The 25,372-nt window shown below is 43.2% G+C and overlaps 1 protein-coding gene across 3 annotated transcripts in view; it reads left to right on the top strand.

Annotated features, from left to right (window-relative positions):
• The window catches only part of LOC116979141 (ephrin-B1-like), a 201,419-nt gene that overhangs the window by 120,995 nt on the left and 55,052 nt on the right, over positions 1-25,372 (top strand). For all 3 annotated transcript variants that reach the window (XM_033030656.1, XM_033030654.1, XM_033030655.1), the window contains exon 2: positions 2,872-3,149. In XM_033030656.1, the coding sequence (XP_032886547.1) occupies positions 2,872-3,149 (278 nt within the window). The remainder of the gene's footprint in view (positions 1-2,871; positions 3,150-25,372) is intronic.

The following is a 25,372-nucleotide window of genomic DNA, read 5'->3' as shown; positions in this document are numbered from 1 at the left end:
TATTTATTTCAGTTGACCCATAACTTAGGGTAATTCCAACCAATCCCCAACCTGACCTTTATTTAACTATGATTAACTAATTCAGCTGTGAATCTGAATCTTACCTTGGGTTCTGCCCCTTTCCTGTTAAGCCATTGGAAGGGAATTGTTGAGTCATGTCTGGGTGCATTTGTATTTCTGTTCCTAATTCTGAGGGTCCACCAAATGTCAATTAAAGACCATGGAAGGAAATTAGCCCTTGTATCCAGACCTTGAGGAAGGGATCTAGCATGATTCCCATTCCCAATATGATACCATCTCACCATGAGTTCCTAACTCTACAACGTATTGGCTGCTCTGCGGGGGGAAGGTACTCTGTAACAAACCCTGGTCAATAAATGAAGATTCAGTGAAAGAGAATGTCTGAGATTAAACAAACTGAAAGATATTTTTCCAAATCAAGAAATCTTGAGTCGGATACTTTACTATGGATCAGCCCAAGTATCTCTGCACTCACTTGTAAAGCTGCTTGATTCAGAGTTATAATGAGATGTTGGCTAGCTATCCCAGCCCCTGAGGGATATTGTAGTATCTGGTATTCTGTCGTTTTTGCCCTTATGATGTGCCCAGAGAGAGAACTTTGCAGCCTTTTTCAAATTGTATAGGAGGGAGGCTACACCTATTTTTCCATTATTCTTTGGGCGGCACGGTGGTGCAGTGGTAGAGTTGCAGCCTTACAACGCCAGAGACTCTGGTTCAATCCTGACTACGGCTACAAACATGTACAGAGTTTGCATGTTCTCTCCGTAACCTGCATGGGTTTTTTTTCCGAGATCTTTGGTTTCCTCCTACACTCCAGAGACATACAGGTTTGTAGGTTAATTGGTTGGTATATATGTAAATTTTCCCTAGTGTGTAGGATAGTGTTAATGTGCAGAGATCGTTGGTCGGCACAGACTTGGTGGGCCGAACGGCCTGTTGCTGCGTTGTATCTCAAACTAAACTAAACTTTTAATTGCCAGGAGTAAAGTTTGTTAATTTCCAGAGCACTCCTGTTTCCTGTTTCTCTATACATATCTAACCTGGGACTCTATCCTAGTACATTTGTCCAGATGTTAGTGGGTTACCTGGACTTGAGAAAGTGTTTGTTTGGCCTGTTTCATGGCCTTAAGTTGCTCCAAAGTACTGTTCTGCCAATGATAAACCTGTGAGCTGAAGCTGTAGTATTGTCGGGCTCATGCATGTCATATGAAAGCAAGACATATTGGAATATTAACATCAATTACTTCTGCTTATTCCAGATTTTCCCATGTTTATTCTCCTGGATGGGGAGGGGGGGTAATCAAGTGATGTTGAACGATTTGCCATGTGTGATCCTGGTCCCTGCAGAATTTTTGCAAAATTGTCTTCATTCCCAAAGGTCTCAGGCTCCTTGTGAAACTTCCTCAATATTGGAGGCAAATCGCAAGGAGGCCGGTGATTCAATCTACTTATGGATTTAATTAAATAATGGTAATTTGCCGAAGGCAGACACAAGAATGAAATACCTTATGACAATCTGCTCTCTGTTCCTTGGGAATCAATGATTTTGTAATAAGCATGGGGCATTGGTAATTCTGCATGCATGAGAAACTCTAATTTATAGAAAATAGTAATAAAGGTGCAGCCTGTTTTCACCATAATTATGAATATTTCTTGATTTAATTTACACTTCAGTTCTGATCTTGTGGGTTTTCATTTGTCTTGGTTAAAAAATATTAACTGTTTTAGGATGTAGGTCTGCCTGTAATGGCTCCAATCCTGCCATCTTTCCCAAACACAAGTCTGGATAGTTAGCGTCAATGGGGATATCACTTTGGCACGATGGTTGAGTGAGAATGTGTAGGAAGGATCTGCAGATGCTGGTTTAAACCAAAGATAGACCCAAAAAGCTGGAGTAACTCAACGGGTTAGACAGCATCTCTGGAAAAAAGGAATAGGTGACATTTCGGGTCAACTATTCCAGAGATGCTGTCTGACCCTCCGAGTTACTCCAGCTTTTTGCATCTATATATGGTTGGGTGAGACCCAGTCTGCAGGTTCCTGAAGAAATCGCGAGAATGCCGTTGGGAATGGGAATCCTGGTTAATTTAGTTTCCTTCTTTGCAACGCTTACGAGTGATTGCGGTGGCCCAGGTTTTGCTCCAGCTCAGATAAACTGGTTCGCCATGGGTCATGAATCAAGGGATTTAGGTGGATTTTGAAGAAAGAAAACCATACAATGGCATTAGAATGCTTCCAGAGTGACTGACAGAAAATTGGATTTAATGGGGTGTGATATTCCCCAATAATCCCAAGCTGTGTGTTTTCGCTTTCTTCCAAAAGATTTGAGGAGAAGTGAAATTTCGGCTCAGTTCGTAGAAATGCTGTCGTTTTCTAAATGTAATTGGAGGAATAATAATATAATGTGTAGCAAGGAACTGCAGATGCTGGTTTAAACTGAAGATAGACACAAAATGCTGGAGTAACTCAGCGGGTCAGGCAGCATCTCTCTCTCGAGAAGAAGAAGAAATAGGTGACAGTTCGGGAAGAAGGGTCTCGACCCAAACGTCACCTATTTATTTTCTCCAGAGATGCTGCCTGACACGCTGAATAATAATACAAATTGACCCCAAAGGGCAAATATATCAATTTGGGAAATGGAGTTCAACAGAGTTAGAAATGGGCATATTGTCATTAGCAGTCAGTCTAAATATGGAGGAAGGAGCTGCAGATGCTGGTTTACACTGAAGATAAACACAAAATGCTGCAGTAACTCAGACAGCATCTCTGGATAGAATTTTCATTGGTGGTGGATGAATGTTGGGAAATGTTGGTTTAAAGTTTAATTTCTCTTTTTATTCCTTTTTCTAGGTTCCAATTTGGAAAAGGCCTGGTATTGCACCCAGAAATTGGTGACAGGCTGGATATAATCTGCCCAAAAACGAACAATCAAGGCCAATATGAATATTACAAGTTGTACCTGGTGACCAGGGACCAGTCAGAAACATGCAGAACCATCATCAACCCCCACTTGCTGGTCACGTGTAGCAAACCTGATAAGGATATAAAATTCACTATCAAATTCCAGGAGTACAGCCCCAATTACAGGGGGCTGGAGTTCAAAAAGGGCCAGGATTACTTCATCATCTGTGAGTACCCATTGGGGATGGGCATTAATGTTTATCTGTGTAGATTGTTGTAATGGGGGAATTGCTCGCAAAGACATTTGGGAAAGTCTGCATGAAAGAAATGCCCAATGACCAGAGAACCTTATTCAAGGTACAGAAACAAAGAACAGCAGATGCTGGTTAATGTACAATAGGGTAACTCAGTAAGTCAAGCAGGATCTCTGGAGAACATGGATAGGTGACGTTTCTGGTCGAGACCCTTCTTCTGACTGGTTGTAGTCAGGGGGCGAGAAGAAAGCTGGGAAAGGAGAGGAGGGACAAAGCATGGTAGGTGGACACAATGAATGGGTTGATGGGCAGAAGGTTGGAACGAAGCACAGTGATAAAAACAGAAGGTGCGAGACAGGACTGAGAGAATTGAAGAAAGTGTGGGGGCGGTGGAGGGAAGAAATAGGTGGGAGTCCAGGTGAGGCATCAGGGAGGGAAAGGGGGGGGGGGGGGGGGTCAGGAGGTAGTTACCTAAAATAGGAGAATTCAATGTTCGTACCATTGAGATGTTCTATCTTTACAAAGGAGATGAGAAGGAATTTCTTTAGTCAGAGGGTAGTCAATCTGTTGAATTCATTGCCACAGAAGGCTGTGGAGGTCAGTCAATGGATATCTTTCAGGTGGATAGTGACAGATTCTTGATTAGTGAGTGTATCAGGGGTTATGGGGCAGAAAAGTGGGTTCCAGCGGGGAAAGATAGCTAAGCCATGAGTGAATGGCATAGCTGACTTGATGGGCTGAATGGCCTAATTCTGCTCCCAGAACCTATGAATTAACTCGAATGCTTTTATTGTTCCTGGAATATGTCCATGCATTTTTTTTAAATGTTTTTGAATTACTGATATGAAATATATGCATTAAAATAGTTGATTCAGTGTTTTTAATAAAGTGCTTTGAACAGGCTGCACTAACTGGAATAAGAATTTAATCGGAATGTATTGGATAGCTCATTGAAATAGTGAGCAAAGAATGATTGTTTTTAGAAAAAACACAGTTTTTCTAAATAGCTTTCTCCCTTGAATCTGATTGCAGAGACAACTCTTTTGGTGTAAAAACATCCAATTTTGGCGCTGGATTTAATGCTTAAAGTTATTAGATGCAATAATTTATTGACTCAAACAACCAGAATTGTTAGATTTTAAGGTCCCAAGATATTAATATATGAGGAAGATGCTTTACTTTGTTTGAGCTGTTCTACCTAGAATGTCCCTAAAGTACCTTCGATGTAGCGTCTAATTGTTTCTTCAATAACTCTAGGATTTCACTACTCATATCCGGTGTTTCATTCTTTTTGTTGATCCCTTTACTAAATTTCTTGTTTGAAACTGTGACCCTTCTTCAACTCTCAAAGTTTAATTTAAAATAATGATTTTACTTTTTCCATGTCATTAAACTTTGCTATACTCTACTGAGTTCATCCTTTAAGTATGTGCGAAGGAACTGCAGTGCTGGTTTAAACCAAAGATAGACACAAAATGTTGGAGTTGGTCTGCGGGACCCGAAACGTTACCCATTCCTTCTCTCCTTACCTGCTGCCTGACCCGCTGAGTTACTCCAGCATTTTGTGTCATCCTTTAAGTAGTTCCTTTCACAGCTGAAAACTACAAGGCCTCTGGGCAGTCACATTAAATGAATGATGTGCAAAGGACAGGATAATGCTTTATTTTAAAGGTCTACTGCTGCAGTTTTCCATTGCTCACCTGATTCTCTGTTGTGTGTGCATTAGTGTCATTAGCGCATTAAAAAATCTATTATATTTTAAAAATTTGGACTTGAAGGATACAAGATGTGGCGATTCCTGTGTACAGCTGCAGTGTGGTTTACGGAACCAGTGTGGTCTACCATCAAGCACTCTTATACTGAGTATAGTTTGGTTCAGTTCAGAGATGCAGCACGATAACAGGCCCTTCAGCCCACCATGTTCCTGCTGACCAGCGAACCCAAAACAGTAGCTCTATCCTACATAGCAAGGACAATTAACAATTCTTACCAAAGCCAAAACCTACAAACCTGTACGTCTTTGGACGTGGGAGGGAACCGGAGAAAACTAATGGTGTCGCGGGGAGAACGTATAAACTCCGTACAGACAGCACCCGTAGTCAGGATCGAAGCCAGGTCTCTGGCACTGTAATGCCCCTGTCCCACTTAGGAAACCTGAACGGAAACCTCTGGAGACATTGCGCCCCACCCAAGGTTTCCGTGCGGTTCCCGGAGGTCCCCGGATGTTTTTGTCAGTCTCCCTACCTGCTTCCACTACCTGCAACCTCCGGGAACCGCACGGAAACCTTGGGTGGGGTGCAATGTCTCCAGAGGTTTCCGTTCAGGTTTCCTAAGTGGGACAGGGGCATAAGGCGGCAAATCTATCGCTGCGCTACTATGCATAATGTATAGTCAGATTGTCACTGAACTTTCTGCCAAAAAAATAATGTCACTGTATTTGGAGACACCTGTCAATAAAGTACCTTTGAATTATCCAACATGTCATGCACTTCACCGTGGTAAATATTCCAATGAGAGGATGTAGCTGAGATAGACTTGCTATGCTCAAATCTACAATCTGGTTGTGGTCAAACAGGTCATCTCTAAATCACAATGAAGTGAGACAGTGTTCTGTGGAGCTGCCTGTCCACAAGTCGCTGGGCCATTCTGCAGGCTACTTGCATGCATGTAAATCACAGAAATGACTCCCATACATAAATGGTATGCATGTGCTCATGTGCATCGAAGACAGACACAAAAAGCTTGAGTAACTCAGCGGGACAGGCAGCGTCTCCGTAGTGAAGGAATGGGTGATGTTTTGGGTCAAGCCCCTTCTTCATGCATCGTTTCAGACACCCTAGTACCCAGAAAGAACATCATGAAGCATGTGGCAAGGCCTGGATTACACTCCCAAAGAATAGTCTTTGCACTAATCAGTATGCCTTGTGATACAATTTCTGGGCCCCAATTTTTTTTTGTCATCTTTCCTCATAATTCAAAGCTTCAACACTAGGTGTCAGTCTTGTGACTCTTCTTTGCTTGACCCCCCCTCATGCTTCAATATCATTCTTGTGTCTTGGTGAACAAAATAGACCACTGTGCTCTTGTTGTCTGCTCCACTGTCTCGTCGCGGCTTCTTCTGAGTTACTAACTTGTTTTGTTAAATTGAGTTATAAATCTTGTCAAGCAATTGAGGTATGAGCGGATGAGTGTTTTTTCTTTGCATATGGTGAATCTCCCTTGCAGTAAAAAATTTTTTTTATTTTCTCCACTTCTCTTTGGCATAAAGCAAATTCTCCCGGAAGAAAACATTGCTGTAAAATACAAATAGGACATATTACCTAGGGACGTAATACCCCAGGCCGTATTCGAACCAGCTGAGCAAGAGGCCTGAGCACTAATAATTGATACTATTTTCCTAAAACATTTGAAAGGTGCAGATTTTAATAAGTGTGAGTGGAGTGTGCAGAAGGAGTTCCTGTGATAGACACGTCCTGGTGGAGTTACTCAGCGGGACAGGCAGCGTCTCGAGAGGGAAGGAATGGATGGTGTTTCAGGTCTGAAGGAGGATCTTGACCCGAAAGGTCACCCATTGCTCCTCGCTAGAGACGCTGTCTGTCCCGCTGAGTTAGTCCAGCATTTTGTGTCTGTTTTTTGGAAAAGATTGGCCTTTGTCCATTGCCTGGTACTGAGGTTCTGATGTGAATAATATCCTGCATCCTCTGAACAACCAATTATTAGATCAAGAGTAATGGGGTGAATCACAAAGCATTCTCCCGAAAGCTTTGATACTTCAGAAATGTTTTTAATTGTAACAATGGTGCTGCCCCTCTGAACACTGAAAGATGGTCACCTTCTTGGATGCCAATTTCCGACCATTGCCATAGTGAATTATTGTATTATATTGAGTACAACCCCGGCATACATACTGTTACATCTCAAAGCCTTCCCAAGATTTCAGGCAGTGGAACACCGCTTTTGTTTTGTTTCAAGTCCTCATATTCCACTTGTGTGAACATTCAATGGAAACTATTTAACAAAGAAATTTGGTGTAGTTAGTTTGCCATTCACGGTGCACTTTCTAAGTTTTTCCTGTTTTACTCTTGTCCGGGTGAAATTGCCTGATATTTCTCAAAACAAATCCTTTCGGTTTGTGGAAGCTTGCAAGACCAAATCCAAAATTGCTGGGTTATATCTGCAGGAAAGAAGTGCAAATGCTAGTTTATGCTGAAGATGGATATGAATTGCTGGAGTAATTCGACGGGCTAGGCAGCATCTTCGTTTAGTTTAGAGATGCAGCGCGGAAACAGGCACTTCGGCTCACCAAGTCCGCGCCGACCAGCGACCCCTGCACATTAACACTACCCTACACACACTAGGGACAATGTTACATTTATACCAAGCCAATTAACATACAAACCTGGAGTGTAGGAGGAAGTCGAAGATCTCGGAGAAAACACACGGGGAAAACGTACAAACTCCGTATAGACAGCACCCAATGGATCGAACACATGTCTCTGGCGCTGTGAGAAAGTAGCTCTACCGACACGCCACCGTGCCACTAATTCATCTTTCCCCTCTTTGCTCCCATTCTTAACTGTGCATCTCTCCCTGGCCACTCTTCTCCTGCCAACTGTTAAATTGTTTTTCTGATGCGTTTTTCCTGCTTCAGAGCAGCGGCACTGACAGCTGCCTGTCACAGTTTCCAGGCACAATCTGGCCTCACTCGCTTCCCGTGTACGTTAAGCCCGCCAACAAACGAACTTAGCTGCCTCACTGGCTTTGTCTTGCATTTCCTCACACGATATAGAAGGAGAAAATCTAATTCATTGGCACCAGACGCTGAAAACATTTAATAAAGTAATGAAACTATATACAATGCCCTCCATAATGTTTGGGCCAAAGACCCATCATTTATTTATTTGCCTCTGTACTCCACAATTTGAGATTTGTAATAGAAAAAAACCACATATGGTTAAAGTGCACATTGTCAGATTTTATTAAAGGTTTTTTTTAATACATTTTGGTTTCATCATGTGGAAATTACAGCTGTGTTTATACATAGTCCCCCCCACCACATTTCAGGGCACCATTATGTTTGGGACACATGGCTTCACAGGTGTTTGTAATTGCTCAGGTGTGTTTAATTGCCTCCTTAATGCAGGTATAAGAGAGCTCGCAGCACCTAGACTTTCCTCCAGTCTTTCCATCACCTTTGGAAACTTTTATTGCTATTTATTAACATGAGGACCAAAGTTGTGCCAATGAAAGTCAAAGAATTAATTATGAGACTGAGAAACAAGAATAAAACTGCTAGAGACATCAGCCAAACCTTAGACTTACCAAAATCAATCGTTTGGAACATCATTAAGGAGAAAGAGCGCACTGGTGAGCTTACTAATCTCAAAGTAACTGGCAGGCCAAGGAAGACCTCCACAGCTGATGATAGAAGAAATGTCTCCATAATTTAAAGAAAATTTTTCGAACACCTGTCCAACAGATCAGAAACACTTCAGGAGTCAGGTGAGGATTTGTCAATGACCACTGTCCGCAGAAGACTTCATTAGTAGAAATACAGAGGCTACACTGCAAGATGCAAACCACTGGTTAGCCGCAAAAATAGGATGGCCAGGTTACAGTTTGCCAAGAAGTACTTAAAAGAGCAACCACAGTTCTGGAAAAAGATCTTGTGGACAGATGAGATGAAGATTAACTTATGTCGGAGTGATGGGAAGAGCAAAGTATGGCGGAGAGAAGGAACTGCCCAAGATCCAAAGCATACCATCTCATCTGTGAAACACGGTGGTGGGGGTGTTATGGCCTGGGCATGTATGGCTGCTGAAGGTACTGGTTCACTTATCTTCATTGATGATACAACTGCTGATGGTAGTAGCATAATGAATTATGAAGCGTATAGACACATCCTATCTGCTCAAGTTCAAACAAATGCCTCAAAACCCATTGGCCAGCGGTTCATTCCGCAGCAAGACAATTATCCCAAACATACTGCTAAAGCTACAAAGGAGTTTTTCAAACCTAAAAAATGATCAATTCTTGAGTGGCCAAGTCAATCACCCGATCTGATCCCAATTGAGCATGCCTTTTATATGCTGAAGAGAAAACCGAGGGTGACTAGCCCCCAAAACAAGCATAAGCTAAAGATGGCTGCAATACAGGCCTGGCAGAGCATCACCAGAGAAGACACCCAGCAACTGGTGATGTCCATGAATCACAGACTTCAAGCAGTCATTGCATGCAAAGGAAATGCAACAAAATACAAAACATGACTACTTTCATTTACATGACATTGCTGTGTCCCAAACATTATGGTGCCCTGAAATGAGGGGACTATGTATAAACACTGCTGTAATTTCTACATGGTGAAACCAAAATGTATAAAAATGGCCTTCATTAAAATATGACAATGAGCACTTTAACCACATGTGATTTTCTTTTTCTATTACAAATCTCAAAGTGTGGAGTACTGAGGCAAATAAATAAATGATGGGTCTTTGTCCCAAACATTATGGACATGGGGGGAAAGGTGGACATTAGGATGGGAGAGCTGGGCGGCACAGTGGTGCAGCGGTAGAGTTGCTGCAATGCCCAGGCTTGACAGTTGACCCTGAAGAATGGAGAATGCCTAAAAATCTCATTGGAATAACTTGTCACCTCCAAATGTGGAGAAAGTCCACCAATAGTGTGCTCAGAATAGTGAAAGGTTTGTATCGAGTGGATCAATCAATCAATCAGATTTATTCATCACATACACAATAAAGTGCAGTGCAATGAGCTTGCCAGCAGCAGTACAATCAAAAAAGAACACACAATCCACAATAAAAATTTAACACAAACATCCACCACTTCATTCTTCACTGTGGTGGAAGGCACAAAGCGCAGTCAGTCTTCCACAATTGTTCCCCCGTGGTCAGGACCATAATCCTCCGCAGTCGCCGCTGTGGGTGGCCAGATGTACAGGCCCTCTCGTCTGAAAGGTAAGTCCCGAACCGGTGCTTCCCTACCGGAGGCTGCAGCTTCAAGATAACGTAGGCCACTGTCCAGCGGGTCGGAGCTCTTCTTCTCCGGGGATCCCCAACGAAGGATCCCAGGCTCTAGACGCCGCGCCCGCGGCTAGTAGCTCTGCAGACCGCGGCTTCAGGCTGTAACAGACCGCGGCATGGGTTCGCCACGCTCCGCGATGAAATGTCCACGCTGCGCCCGCTGCTGAAGTTCCGGGCCCGACTCCGGGAAAGGCCGTGCCAATCCTTGGTGTTAGGCCGCGAGGGAGGCGACATGGAAAAAGTCGCCTCTCCGTGGAGGAGGCGACCGAAAGAGGGTTCCCCCTCTCACCACCCCCCACACAAGACACACCAAGAGACATTAAAACACACATTTGGACATACTAAAAAAAAAAACAGAAAACCAAAAAAAAGTGGAAAGGATGTTCCCACTCATGGGAGAGTCTAGTACTAGATGTTATGGCCTAACGATTAAAGGACGTTCTTTTAGGAAGGAGATGAGGAGGAATTTATTTAGTCAGATGGTGATTCTTTGCCACGGAAGGCTGTGGAGGCTGTCAGTGGATATTTTAAAGACAGAGATAGATTCTTAAATAGTACGGGTGTCAGAGGTTATGGGGAGAAGGCAGGAGAATGGGGTGAGGAGGGAGAGATAGATCAGCCATGATTGAATGGTGGAGTACACTTGATGGGCCGAATGGCCTAATTCTGCTCGGTTCACTTATGATCTTATGATCAAAGTTAGACATGAAGAGCTGGAGTACTTATGGGGCAGGCAGTATCTCTGTATAGTCTGAAAAGGGTCTCAACCCGAAACATCACCTATTCCTTCTCTCCAAAGATGCCGCCTGACCTGCTGAATTACCCCAGCATTTTGTGTCTATCTTTGGTTTAAACCAGCATCTGCAGTTCCTTCCTACACATTCCGCAGACCATTGTGTGTAGTCTATCCTGCTTGGTTGAAAGAAGAGTGTTGAGAGGCAATGCAATTGCTGCTTTTAAGAATCCAAAGGAGCTAGCTACGATAGACCACTGCTATTTTTAGGATTTATAGAAGATTAATTTGGAAGTTGACAAGTTTCTTCGTCTTACCAAGAACAGTAACACCGGAGGACATGGAGTAATTTGAAAGGCACAGGTAATTTGCAAGTCTGGATTCAAATTGAATCTTTGGAAAAGACATTTCAGTGGGTGAGCCATCAATCTGTTTGAGGCTGCTTTTAGCAAGTTAAATTCACACAGTAGTGAAGCACAGGAATCCATGGAAACTGAAACCTGGCAAGTTTCACACATTCCTCCTGGGGATGGCAGATGCTACATTTAATTGTAATTTTTTTAACATTGTGAAATTGTGTGACTAGCTACAGAATATAAAAAGAGGAACATTGATTAGACTAATCGGCTAAGTCTTTGTTTATCGTTGACAATACAGTTTCTTGTTACATTCTTGGAACTTCCTCATTGCTACATTGGTAAATGTAACTTGTTTGCAAATTAATGTCTTTGGTTATTATGTGCAGGAAGGAATTGCAGATACTGGATTATATCGAAGATAGACACAAAATGCTGACGTAACTTGGCCCTTTTCTGTGCCAAAATCATTGAGAACGTCTTTTAAATGAGACCACGCTATACGGACATCACTAGATAGATAGTGCAAGTTGAGATTTAATTTCAGGGTAAGAGCTTCTTCCCTCTTTTGAACCCCTCCACGCCCTTTTCCCTTTCATTTCATAGAAACATAGAAAATAGGTGCAGGGGTACGCCATTCGGCCCTTCGAGCCAGCACCGCCGTGCAATATGATCATGGCTAATCATCCAAAATCAGTACTCTGTTCCGCCTTTTTCCCCATATTCCTTGATTCCCTTAGGCCCAAGAGCTAAATCGAATGGACCTGTCCCACTTGGGCGACTTTTTAGGCGAGTGCAGGAGACTCTGCGCTTGCCACATGGTCGCTGGTGGTCTCTGGTGAGTCTCCTTCATGGTAGCGAGGAGTTTCCGCATTCTGGGAACTAGTCACGGCCTCAGTATGGTCGTAGCAAATTTTTCAACATATTGAAAAATTGGTCGCCATGGAGAAAATCGATAATCCTGTAGTCGTGGGTGCAGTTGTAGTGGGGTCACCATGTGGTTATGGGTAGTCGAGGTGGTTGTAGGTAGTTTTAGTTAATCGCCTTTGCTGACCGGGCATTTTCATTGGCTCATTGGGGGAAAAATTGAGTTTTCATAACCAAGGATAACCGACCGATAATGTTAAATGCCCGCTAAACTTCACAGCTGTGTATCTCTGGTTTAATAAAAGTTGTCTGGCTTCTTAAAAGTTGGCTCCACTCCTTCTACCCCCCCTCTTCCCCTTTCTCCCCTCTTTTAAAGGACTTACCGTACACTGTGCTAGCCGCCTTAATTACAGTGCCAACCTTTCTGTTCATCATGGTGTGTGTCTGTATCAACTTGGCTTTGCACCTTGTGAATTTCAGACAACGCTCTCCCAATTTGCCCTGGCGCCTGCATTTGCGATGTGTGTGTGTTCCATTCTGACAGTCGCCGTTTCAGTTCTCGGTTTTTCAGGCGACTGCCGGCATATTGACATTCGCCGGCAGGCCGCTGAAAAATCGCCTAAGTGGGACAGGCCCATTCCTCTCTTGAAAAATCCAGTGAATTGCCTCCACTGCCTTCTGTGGCAAAGAATTCCACAAATTCACAACTCTCTGGGTGAAAAGTTTTTTCCTCATCTCACTCCTAAATGCCCTAACCCTTATTCTTAAACTGTGACCCCTGGTTTTGAACACCCCCAACATCGGGAACATTTTTCCTGCATCTACTCCTGTCCAATCCTCTAAGAATTTTATATGTTTCTAGAAGATCCCCTCTCATCCTTCCAAATTCCAGCAAATACAAGCTCAGTCGACCCATTCTTTCATCATATGTTAGTTCCGCCATCCTAGGATTTAACCTACAGAACCTACGCTGCACTCCCTCCATAGCAATAATGTCCTTCCTCAAATTAAGAGACCAAAATTGTACACAATACTCCAGGTACGGTCTCACCAGGGCCCTGTACAACTGCAGTAAGACCTCCTTGCTCCTAAACTCAAATCCTCTCGCAAAGAAAGCCAACATGCCATTCGCTTTCTTCACTGCCTGCTGTACCTGTATGCTTACTCTCATGCCTGTTGCCTGCTCACTAGAAAGATCTCTTGCTAAAATACACAGGGACATTAAGATTAATCATCCAGGCTGTAGGATAGCCTTACAAAGCAAGTTGGCATGCAATATTTTTCACAAATTCAGAAAAATGTTGTTAGTTGACAATTACCAGGAGATCATGTCATTGATCTAATTAAACAAAAAGGGATGGGAGGATACTTAGAAGATGCAAAGTGGGATGGGGCTCTGGTGGTGGTAGAATCTGCTTCTATTTTCTTCAACTGCAGCTGCGCTGAATGTACAATGTCACCCTTCTGTTCATTTGACTCAAATCTGTAGCATTGCCTTATGCAGAGTACTCAGCTTCTGGAACCACCTTCAAATTCACTGGAAGGATAAGCAGGTCCCGACCCGAAATGTCACCTATCCATTTTCTCCAGCAATCCTGAGTTACTCCAGCACTTTGTCTTATTTTTGTTGGCGATTTGTGACAGTAAGTGCCCGAACCAATTCCCATTAGAAATGAACACAAGCGCATTAAGACGGGTGTAAATCATTCTTTCATGCATGATTTATTTGTTGAAAAACGGAGGCGCAAATGGTTCATTTCATGATCCTCTTACAAGGTCTGTTTGTTTAGTGGTGGGTAACTGAGTGTACATGGGAGCTTTGCTAAAGGAGATTGTGGTCTCATCATCTCCCAGACTGATCCTTGCAGCAAATAGCCCACTAACAACCACCGGGTCGACTAAAATGTGAAGAATGGGTCAAGGTCGGAGCACGTGGGGGAATGGTCCCCTCACCATTGCAACCAGCTCTAAAATGGCCATGAATCCAGTTAGTGGTTCAGACAGCAAGCAGGACCAAGAAACATAATGGATTTCTCCGATACTGGAGGGGACATATAGCCATATAACCATATAACCATATAACAATTACAGCACGGAAACAGGCCATCTCGGCCCTACAAGTCCGTGCCGAACAACTTATTTCCCTTAGTCCCACCTGCCTGCACTCATACCATAACCCTCCATTCCCTTCTCATCCATATGCCTATCCAATTTATTTTTAAATGATACCAACGAACCTGCCGCCACCACTTCCACTGGAAGCTCATTCCACACCGCTACCACTCTCTGAGTAAAGAAGTTCCCCCTCATGTTACCCCTAAACTTCTGTCCCTTAATTCTGAAGTCATGTCCTCTTGTTTGAAACTTCCCTATTCTCAAAGGGAAAAGCTTGATCACATCAACTCTGTCTATCCCTCTCATCATTTTAAAGACCTCTATCAAGTCCCCCCTTAACCTTCTGCGCTCCAGAGAATAAAGACCTAACTTATTCAACCTATCTCTGTAACTGATAACTGGTTGTTAGTGACATGAAGCTAATTATAGTTCGGACCCGGAATATTTCTGATCTGTGCATCAGCTGCTATGTATAGTGTGAGAAATGCATCTTTGATTACCGTTTCTAGCCTGCCTAATTTCATATTACACGTGAAGGAAATGTTAATTTGATTGTTGTTCTTGGCCTATATAATCCAGCTGTGGGCATGTTTGGGGAGAAATACTCAACACCAGTGGATGCACCAGCAAGGACGTTTGTTCCCTATGCACTCACAACTGTGTGGCCAGGTTCTGCTCTAATTCCGTTTACAAGTTTGCAGATGACACCACTTTAATGGGCTAGATCTCTAACAATGCAGGAAGGAGATAGAGAGTTTAGTAACATGGTGTCAAGACAACAACTTCTCCCTCCATGTCGGCAAGGCCAATGAGCTAGTTATTGACTTCAGGGAGTGAGTTGGTGTACACGCCCTAATCAGCGTCCATGATGCCAATGTGGAGCTTCAAGTTCCCAGGTGTAAATATGACCTACAATTTGTCTTGGACCAACCACCTTGAAGGTATGGTTAAGGAAGCACACCAATGTCTCCACTCCCTCAGAAGAATAATGAAGTTTGTCATATCTCCAACGACCACTACCAACTTCTATAGACGCTTTGTAGAGGGCATCCTATCGGGATGCATAACAGGTCATAAGTGATAGGAGTAGAAATAGGCCATTCGGCCCATCAAGTCTACTCTGTCATTCAATCGTGGCTGATCTATCACTCCTTCCTAACCCCATTCTCCTGCCTTCTCTCCACAACCACTGACATCCGTACTAATCAAGAAATATAACAGTGTGGTTTGGGAACAGTCTGCGCAAGACTGCACAAAAGTGCAGAGAATTGTGGATGTAGCCCAGTCCAGCACGCATCCTCCATCCCCCCTCCCCCCTATCCTCTGTTGACTCCATGTATGGCTTCATGCTGCCTCCGGAAAGCAGGCAACCTTCATCCTGCTCATTCCCTCGCATCCATTCTCCTGTCGGGTAGAAGATATAAAAGCACGTATGACCAGATTTAGTACCAGCTTTCCCCCCACTGTTATCAGACCTACAATGGGGAAGAAGCTGTCGTCTACACGGTGTAGTCCCAATCTTCCAAATTACCTCATTGTGGACCGAGCAATTTTGTTCCATAACTTTAACGCTAAAATGCTGCAACATTATTCCACACTCTGGTATTTATCTCTTTGCACTACCCGTGGTACTTGATTGTGCTCGTGTAAGGTACGATTTGACTAGAGAGCAAACAAAGCTTTTCACTGTATCTCCGTGCACATGAGAATAATTTGCCAATACCAAATCCATCTCTGATTACCAGCTGTAAGCTCGTGCAAGAATATGAGCCACCTGAGAAATGTTGCAACTCTACCTTCCTGAGAACGAACATTCAAGCTGCAGGTTACAAGTGGGTGCACATGCTGCTGCTGTGCTACTGAAGGGTTCCTCACACTTGCAGTGAGCCAGGTATTGCTCTGAAGTCGGAGACCCTTCTTCAGACTGAGAGTCAGGAGAAAGGGAAACGAGAGATAAAGATGGTGATGTAGAGAGATAGAACAGATGAAAAGGCCTTTTGATGCCTTTTTCATTCATTTGTTCTATATCTCTCTTTATCACTGTCTACAATCTCTCATAGAAACATCGAAAATAGGTGCAGCAGTAGGTCATTGGGCCCTTTGAGCCAGCATCACCATTCAATATGATCATCGCTGATCATCCAAAATCAGTACCCCGTTCCTGCTTTTCCCCCAAATCCTTTGATTCCGTTAGCCCTAAGAGCTAAATCTAATTCTCTCTTGAAAACATCCAGTGAATTGGCTACCACTGCCTTCTGTGGCAGACAATTCCACAGATTCTCGTCTCTCTCGTTTTCCTTTCCCCCCCGACTCAGTCTGAAGAAGGGTCTCGACCCAAAATGTCATATATTCCTTTTCTCTGGAGATGCTGGTGGACTTGATGAATTATCCCAGCTTTTTGTGTCTACGGTTTAATGGCATCTGCAGTTCCTTCCGACACATAGCTCCAAAGTCTCCTGGAGTTCCTGTAATTCCCATAAACTACTGGAGATTACAAGTTTAAACCACAATCCATGGGTTAAGGTTTACACAAATTATTTTACTGCCTTCAATGAAATCAATGCTGAAGGGTGGAGTGCGATGCATTGCAAATATACTGACATGCAAAGATGAATTACTTTTTGTGACTCTATTTACAGTGTCCTAGCTGCAAACTTACCTGCGGCCATTCCAGTGAGGGTATTATAAAGTTACACACTTTATGTGCATGTATGTTAAATTTATGTTTAAAGAAAAATACTGCCCTCTGATAGTCTTTATGCTGTTACAACCTGTGAGATTCTTGGACCATCTGGCCAATTAAAAGATTGTTGTAAACCAACCATGGAACAAATATACTGTATAATAAACTTTCTCCTCATATTTCACTGTAGCCTTAGAAGCTTTAACTTGAGCAATACCTTTATTTAAGTCACTGAACAGTCTTCCACAGCCATGTTGGTCAGCATGGACAAGTTGGGCCGAAGGGCCTGTTTCCACGCTGTATGACACAGGAAGGGTCAGAAAGAGGTGCCTGTGAGTGGGATCTCTGCAGTAGTTTTAATTGACTAACCGCAACTGGAATTTGTACATTTGTTCCTCAATATGATAATGGATACTCTTCTTCCTCCTTTGAACTTGTCCACCTTTGCCACCTATTACCTTGAGAATTATTTTGCTATATTAGTCGACAGCCCCCTTGCGCTAGATTTCTTCAGTGCCTTATCATTCGTTCTGCGTAAGTCTAGACAGTGAATGTCAGCACAATCTTCCATTAAAAGTGAGTCAGTCATTTTTCTTGGCTCTTCTAGATCTTCCATCTGAGTTTTTTCCTCCCCCTCTGGCTAGGCTGATTGTGGTGCTCCACACCCATGCTGGTGAAGTCAGCTGGTTGACCAACGACTGAATGTGTAGGAAGGAACTGCAGATGCTGGTTTACACCAAAGATAGACACAAAAAGCTGGAGTAACTCAGCGGGTCAGGCAGCATCTCTGGAGAGAAGCAATGGGTGATGTTTCGGATCGAGACCCTACTTCGGACTGAGAGTCAGGGGTGAGGGAGTCTAAGCTAGTTCTCCGACTAGTTCTACTGTCCTCCTGATTAAATATTACCGATTGTATGCCACGTTGTCACCTTCTCCTCAGCAAACAATGAACCATTCTACATTTCCTTATCATCGTCTGCTTTGATCTGTCATTTTCACACCTTGCCCTTCCGTATCTCTCGACTCCCTCTCCCTTGACGCTCAGTCTGAAGAAGGGTTTCGACCCGATAACGTCACCCATTCCCTCTCTCCAGCGATGCTGCCTGTCCGCTTAGTTACTCCAGCATTTTGTGTCCATAAGTCGAATTGATTTTAGCACAGAGTTGTCAGTTCTCATCATTGAGAAAAATAAGATGGGTTTTGAAACATAGCTGGTTTAGAAGCTATGGTTTAGATGTCACAGTGACGTAACCCTTCCAAGATTATTCCCGTAAAGGAGTTCTTTTTGTCTGAAACCTTTGATTCTGTGGAACTGGAGTGCTAGATCCTGCTAATGACAAGAAACAGAACTGTGTTAACTGTTCCAAGTTTAAAGGATGCTGGTGGGGTACGTTACAAGTTGCTTGGATCCTAAGCCAGTTGTGAATTGCTTAAGGGCGTGTTGGAAGGGCATGTGTTATGAGTAGCACATTTTAAAGCAGCGCCCTGCAGAGTGTATTTAAATGTACAGGAACAGTTCATTAAAACAAATTCAGAACCGGGCGGTAATGCAGCAAATGACACCCGATATATTCCCGGAGGAGGCCCCAGCTTCACTGCCTTGTCCGTATGATCAGGGTACCTCATTAAAATTTACCGAATAGTGAAAGGCCTGTATACAGTGAATGTGGAGAGGATGTTTCCACTCGTGGGAGAGTCTAGGACCAGAGGCCAAAGGGCGTACCTTTAGAAAGGAGATGAGGAGGAATTTATTTAGTCAGAGGGTGGTGAATGTGTGGAGTTCATTGCCACAGAAGGCTGTGGAGGCCAGGTCAGTGGATATTTGTAAGGCAGAGGTTGACAGATTCAACTGCATCTGTGAGCATTGGGCATTGTGACATCACACGATGGAACGTTAACCAACATGTTATGGGTGAGAGCTGTTTTTTTTTAACATTTTGAAATTTGGGGGGGGGGGGGGGGGGAAGGATTTTATTAAAAAATGTGTACATAAACACAACAAAATTTAATCAGGAGTGGATACTTGGAATGAAAAGTGAAATCTCTACCGAAATGGAAAAAATCGTGGCGTTTCTGCGTGTGGTGTTGGTATAGCAACGAATCAAAGGCTGGCACCCACAAGGCAGGCAGTGCAAGTGTCAGGGGTTATGGGGAGAAGGCAGGAGAATGAGGTTGAGAGGGAAAGTTAGATCAGCCATGATTGAATGGTGGAGTAGACTTGATGGGCCGAATGGCTTAATTCTGCTCCCAGAACCTATGAACTATGAACTTAAACTCCATTGGTGATGCTCATGGATTAACAAAGGGAAACAGCTCCCAGAGTCTCTGTCCACCCATCCGAATCTCTGCCATGCCAATATGTGTGGCACAGTGGTGTAGTGACAGGGTTGCAGCCTCACACCACCCGAGTCCCAGGTATGATCCTGACTACAAGTGCTGTCTGTGCGGAGTTTGTACCATCTCCCTGCGACCGCTTGGGTTTTCTCCAGGTGCTCTGGTTTCCTGCCACATTTCAATGACCTTCAGTTTTGTAGGTTAATGGTCTTCTGTTCATTATCCCTATTGTGTAGAGTATGTATGACCATTGGTCTTCTAGTGTATGGATGACCATTGCTGTTTGTAGCATGGACCTTCAAACAAAATGAAATATATAATAGATGAATGTATAAGAGAGTGTGTGTATATATATATATATATATATATTCATGCCAGGAAATTGGATTAATGATTTTAATTTCTCTCGCTTTGCTTTAAACAACCTAGTCCTTTAGCTTTGGAATTCCCCCAAACATCTATTCTTTTGAGATGTAGAAATAAAGAACTGCAGATGCTGGTTTACAAGAAACGACACAAAGTGCTGGAGTAACTCAGCGGGTCAGGGAGCATCTCTGGAGAATTAGATGATGTTTTGGGTCGGGACCTTCCTTCACATTGATTACGGGTGTGGGAAGGGGAGAAGATATTTGAGTGGAGGGGCAGGACAAAAACTGGCCGGTATTACGTTGAAAACCTCCTCACCTATATTCACCTATTACCTGCCAAGCATCACCCCCTCTAGCTTTCTTTCCATCCCTCCACCCTACAATCAGTCTGAAGAAGGGTCCCAACTTAAAATGTCATCTGTCCATTTCCCTCCACTATATCGCTTGCTGAGTTCCTCCAGCACTTCGGGTTTTGCTCAAAATTCCAGCATCTGCTGTCTCTTGTGTCTCCATAGAAATATATTGTTGTTCATTCCTTGTTGTTGGGTCTAAACCCGAAACCCTTTTACTAACGGTACTTTCACCAATGAGACAGCAAAATTTAAAGAAGCTGTCTCTGAAATCAGGAATGCAAATTAAATTCTGGAACAAAAGTACAATTTATTATAGAAATTAAAAACAAACTTGTCTTTAGTTAGTGCCTTCGACGAGCTCTGCACACTCAAATGCAATTCACAGCCAATAAAATACTTTTGAAATATAATCATTGTAATTTAGAGGTATTTTAATCTTGTTGGCAACTTGCCATTTTTTAGGTAATACAAAAGCTGAAACTCCAATCTGTTCTCAGAAGCTTTTTGCTATTCATTTAGTTCACCGAAAAATGTACCGACTTGTTTTATCTCAAACAAAAGATACTGAACTTGGCGATACTGGGGAATGTTCTTTCTCCCTGTGGATTTTCTCTTTGTTTAATTCCTCACCTTGGTTTCCCTTTGGCTCCCCCCCTCCCCCTTCTCTCTTGCTTTCCCGCACTCTGTCCTCTCCGACACTCCTCCATGATTTTCCTGGTTTATCACTTTTCCTATCCCAGCTCACTTTTCTTCTTTCACTTTCCATATTCTCATTCAGTTGTAATGCTTTACTTTCACAGTTCACAGTTTCCCTCCCACTACCTCTCTCCCTCTCCCTCATTCTCTCTCTCCTCTCTCTTTTATTCTCTCTCTTTGGATACAAACACATTTCTTTAGTGTGTGTCAGGTTACATTTTTTACTTTTGTCTGTTTGCTGTTCCTTTTTGGGTTTTCATCTGTCTTTTTCCTTTTCCCTCATTCTCTCCCTTTGTTGATCTATTTTTCTTGTCCCCCCCCCCTCTCTAATTTCCCCTTATCATAGTCTGAGGAGAGGTTCTGACCTGAAACATACGATACGATAGAATTTTATTTATCCCAGGAGAGAAATTGGTCTGCCAACAGTCATAAAACACAACAAGATATATTAAACATGAAATCAAAGTGACGAGTGGACAGTCCAGGATTGGGGATGTGCAAAGATGGGGGAGGGGGGAGGGGGGTTAGTCTACCCCACGACAATAGGGAGAGGAGTTGTACAGTTCGGGCGCCACAGGGAAAAAGGATCTCCTGTGGCATTCTGTGCTGCGTGTTGCTGAAGGTGTTCCTCAGGTTGACCAGTGTGTTACAGAGGGGGTGAGCTGTATTGTCTAGGATGCTTTGCAGTTTGAGGTGCATCCCCCCTCCAAGACCACCTATTCCTTTCCTCCAGAGTTGCTGTCTGACCCGCTGAGTTACTCCAACATTTCGTATCTATCTTCCCTTTATCATAGTCTTGTGTTCGGACCTGGACAGAGATGGCACTGGATTATTAGGTTATTTGTTTGAGTTGACTTGGACGTACTCCTCCTGCAATTCACCTGTGGATTACTTTAATATCAGGTAGCCAATGCACACCAGCCACCAGGTGACTTTTGATAGAAACTCAGACTGTTGATCCATGGCAAAGAGGTGTAAGCCAAATGGATTTTTGTTTTTGCTGCACAGAATTAGAATAGACACATAAATGGAGGCACATGTATACATATGTACACACGTGTGTGTGTGTGTGTCCATATATATTCCAAGCGCACACAGATTATCAATGCTTGACGATGTCACCTCTTGCTGATCATTCCGTCACCTCTCTCTTTCTCTGTCTCCCCTAACTGAAGTCCTCTGCCACCACGCCCTCTCACCCCCTTCCTCGGGTTCTCTCTCAGCTCCCTTTGATCTTCCCTCTTACCCCCTTTTCCTTCCATCTGTTACTATCTCCCCACATTATCCTACACACTAGGGACAATTTACACTTATACCAAACCAATTAACCTACATACCTGTACGTCTTTAGAGGAAACAGAAGATCTCGGAGAAAACCCACGCGGTCACGGGGCGAACGTACAAACTCCGCACAGACAGCACTAGCGGTCAGGATCGAACCCAGGTCTCCGGCACTGCAAGCGCTGTAAGGCAGCAACCCTACCGCTGCGCCTCCGTGCCACCCTCTCCAGCTATTGGCTTCCCTCCCAGAGAGAGACTGCCCTGCCTGCCAGCCTCTGTGGATTCACTGTCCAGTTGCCATTGCAGTGCAATGTACTGGAGTGGAGTTAACCATTAAACAGAACAGGCTCATATATATTTGTAAATTATAACAAGCTTTAGTATACCAGGCAATAAAGTGTTACTCATTCAATACTCTTCTAATATCCTTTGGAATACTTGATGACTGGGTATGATATGTTTTAGTAATGTTTCATGTAATAATATCCGCCTAATAGGCAGGTTGACCAGAATTTGTGATGCGCTCCAATCAAGATGTTAATGTTTTGAGCAGCTCTCTCTGATAAAGTCTTGAACAAAATCAGATTTTATGACAAAGTGATTTTTCAAGCAATTTATTTTGAATCTCAGGACAGCTTGAGTGTGTTTTGGTTTAACTAACGTTAAAAAGATGAAAAGGTAATGAAACGATGAAACCTTTCCAAACAAAATGGATGCCAGTGTCTTGGGGGAGATCTCACCCAAGTTCTTGGCTCTGAAACTGAATTTCCTGGCTTGGAAATTTGTACTGCAAATCTTTGGTAAGACACCATGCCTTAATACAGATACTTTCCACTATTTAAAAAAAAAATCCATATTTGGAAGATCTCCTTCCATGTGCGGTTGTGTTTTGTTAGTGTCAAACTATCTCCCAATCTCGCCCATCCTTTCCTCTCGCTGCTCAAAATCTCCCTCAGATACTGCATTCCATATATCACTGGTTTATTTCTTTTTATTGTCAGCAGTGATCTTTCCAATAAATGGTATTATTTCCCTCGTGCTTTGATTTGTATAGATGATCCAAAAATTAAACGCTGTCCATTATTCTAGATTGCTTCTTATCAGAACACATTACACAGCTCATTTGTTATGTTCCTGTTCGTGTTTAATTCATGTATTTTCTAGTCATATAGAAGTTGTCAGATTTGAACTAATAAACCATGCGATTTTTTCCAAGCCAATATCAAAAAGTTGCTGAGAAATAGGAGTTGGTTGATTCGGTAGGTGCCGCATTTAGCACATTCATGGAAGTCAGAAAACGTGCAAAATTGAGAACATTTACCTATTTCAAAAAATCGTCAAGGTGGCAGATCTCTGCCTTACAGTGCCAGAGACCTGGGTTCGATCCTGACTACCGATACTTGTGTGTACAGAGTTTGTACGTTCTCCTCGTGACCTGCGTAGGTTTTCTCCAGGATCATCAGTTTCCTCCCACACTCCAAAGATGTACAGGTTTGTAGGTTAATTGGCTTGGTAAAAACGTAAATTGTCCCTATAGTGTGTTGCATAGTGGAATTGCTGGTCGGTGCGGACTCGGTGGGCGGAAAGGCCTGTTTCCGTTCTGTATCTCCAAACTAATCTTAACTAAGCACTGCTTCCAAACACTGGTAAGTCTCAATCTTACACAATGTCACACGTGACATGTTAAAATGTCAGTGCCAGCAAATGTAGACACCTACATGCTGATATTACAATGAGAGACCTTTAATTCCTGTCACCTTGTTGGCTTGCTTCAGGATTTACCTTTTCTTTCACCGGCAGTCAAAAATGAAAGCCAGGAGGTCCATATTTCCTGTTACCAAGGCTGCAATAAGTGTAAGGAACAATGATGCTATCATTATTTGTGTGAATAATGCTGGATAAATGTCAGCCCTGCTCAGGTGCATTACACGGAAATGGTCATCATCAAGCTAACCTGTGGTTTTTACACAAATATGAGCACAAATATATACAATTTCTGAGTTATACTGTGTTCAATGCATGATATTTAAAGATCATGTATAGAACACATTATAACCCAGAAATTGGATCTGTATCAGTGTTTGTGCAAGAATCACCCAGTTCATTAAAAATATATATATATTGTTACCACGAAGGAGAATTCCCTTTATCTGCTTCCAAGATGTCACCCAACCCAGGCAACGGCCCATACAAGCCACAGAAGCAGATCTATAAACTCATATTACAATTGCTCCACACTCTTAAATCTCTATTCCTACAGCAACATTTCTTACTTGGACCATGATGTAAATGGCTCGATTGTAATCATGTATGTGTCTCTGCTGACTGGTTAGCACGCAACAACAACTTTTCACTGTACCTCGGTAAACGTGACAATAAACTAAACTGAACTGAACTGGCCTACACATTTCATTCCTGTAATACGGGGCTTCCAACTTGGTTCCATCCCTTCCAGCTCAGACTCAACCCGGATTACAGGCACCGACAGTCAATGCACCGCATCTCGCAACAGTTGTCCACCGAAATGCTGCCTGACCCGCTGAGTTACTCCACCATTCTGTTTCTATCTTTGGTATAAACTAGTATCTGCTGATCTTTCCGAAGCCTGTAAAATGTGCGACCTGTTTGCGTTGGAATTCCCAACTATGTGTCTTGGGTTTGGCTGCTGCAAGTATCCGAGTGACGTCAGTGTTGCGCAGGTGGGCAAGTGGTGTGAATTATACCAGCCACCACCTCCATGAAAGTGTGAGCACACTCATGGTGAATGCCTAGCAGATATAGGCAGACCCGGCGTCAAATTTCATGAAATGCTCATTTGATTCAATACTATCATTCAGGAGAATGGCATTCCAGTTAACTCACACTCTTGTGGCCAAATAGACATGCGACACAAGGATGTATATTGATAGATAGATATCCTGGAATGCGGTCTGTTATGCCTAAGGAGCTTAGCAAGGACCGGCACCTTACACCTTAGCAAGGAACTTTGATGGTGATCTTCCATTCAGAAGAATACATGGATGGACCAAATTTATGATGGGTTGGAGAGCACACAGACTGCTGGAGTAGCCCAGCGGGTCATGCAGCATCTCAGGAGAACATGGATAAGCAGTCGTCCCCCCCCTCCCAGCTCTACCTTTCGGTCTGCAGAAGGGTTCCAACCCGAAACATCACCTATTCCTTTGCTCAAGAGATGCTACCTGACCCGCTGAGTTACTCCAGCATTTTACGGGTCCCTATCCATGCTCTTCTCAGATGCTGCCTGACCAGATGTGTTACACCAGCTCTCTGTGTCTTCCTTTGTAAACCAGCATCTGCAATTCCTTGTTTCTACACTATGATGGACTGGGTTGCTTATGGTTTGTGGAAA

Source organism: Amblyraja radiata, chromosome 12 (assembly GCF_010909765.2).
Source record: "Amblyraja radiata isolate CabotCenter1 chromosome 12, sAmbRad1.1.pri, whole genome shotgun sequence".
Classification (NCBI taxonomy): Eukaryota; Metazoa; Chordata; class Chondrichthyes; order Rajiformes; family Rajidae; genus Amblyraja; species Amblyraja radiata.
The sequence above is the reverse complement of the archived record's forward strand: the minus strand, read 5'-3'. Positions and strand labels throughout refer to the sequence as shown.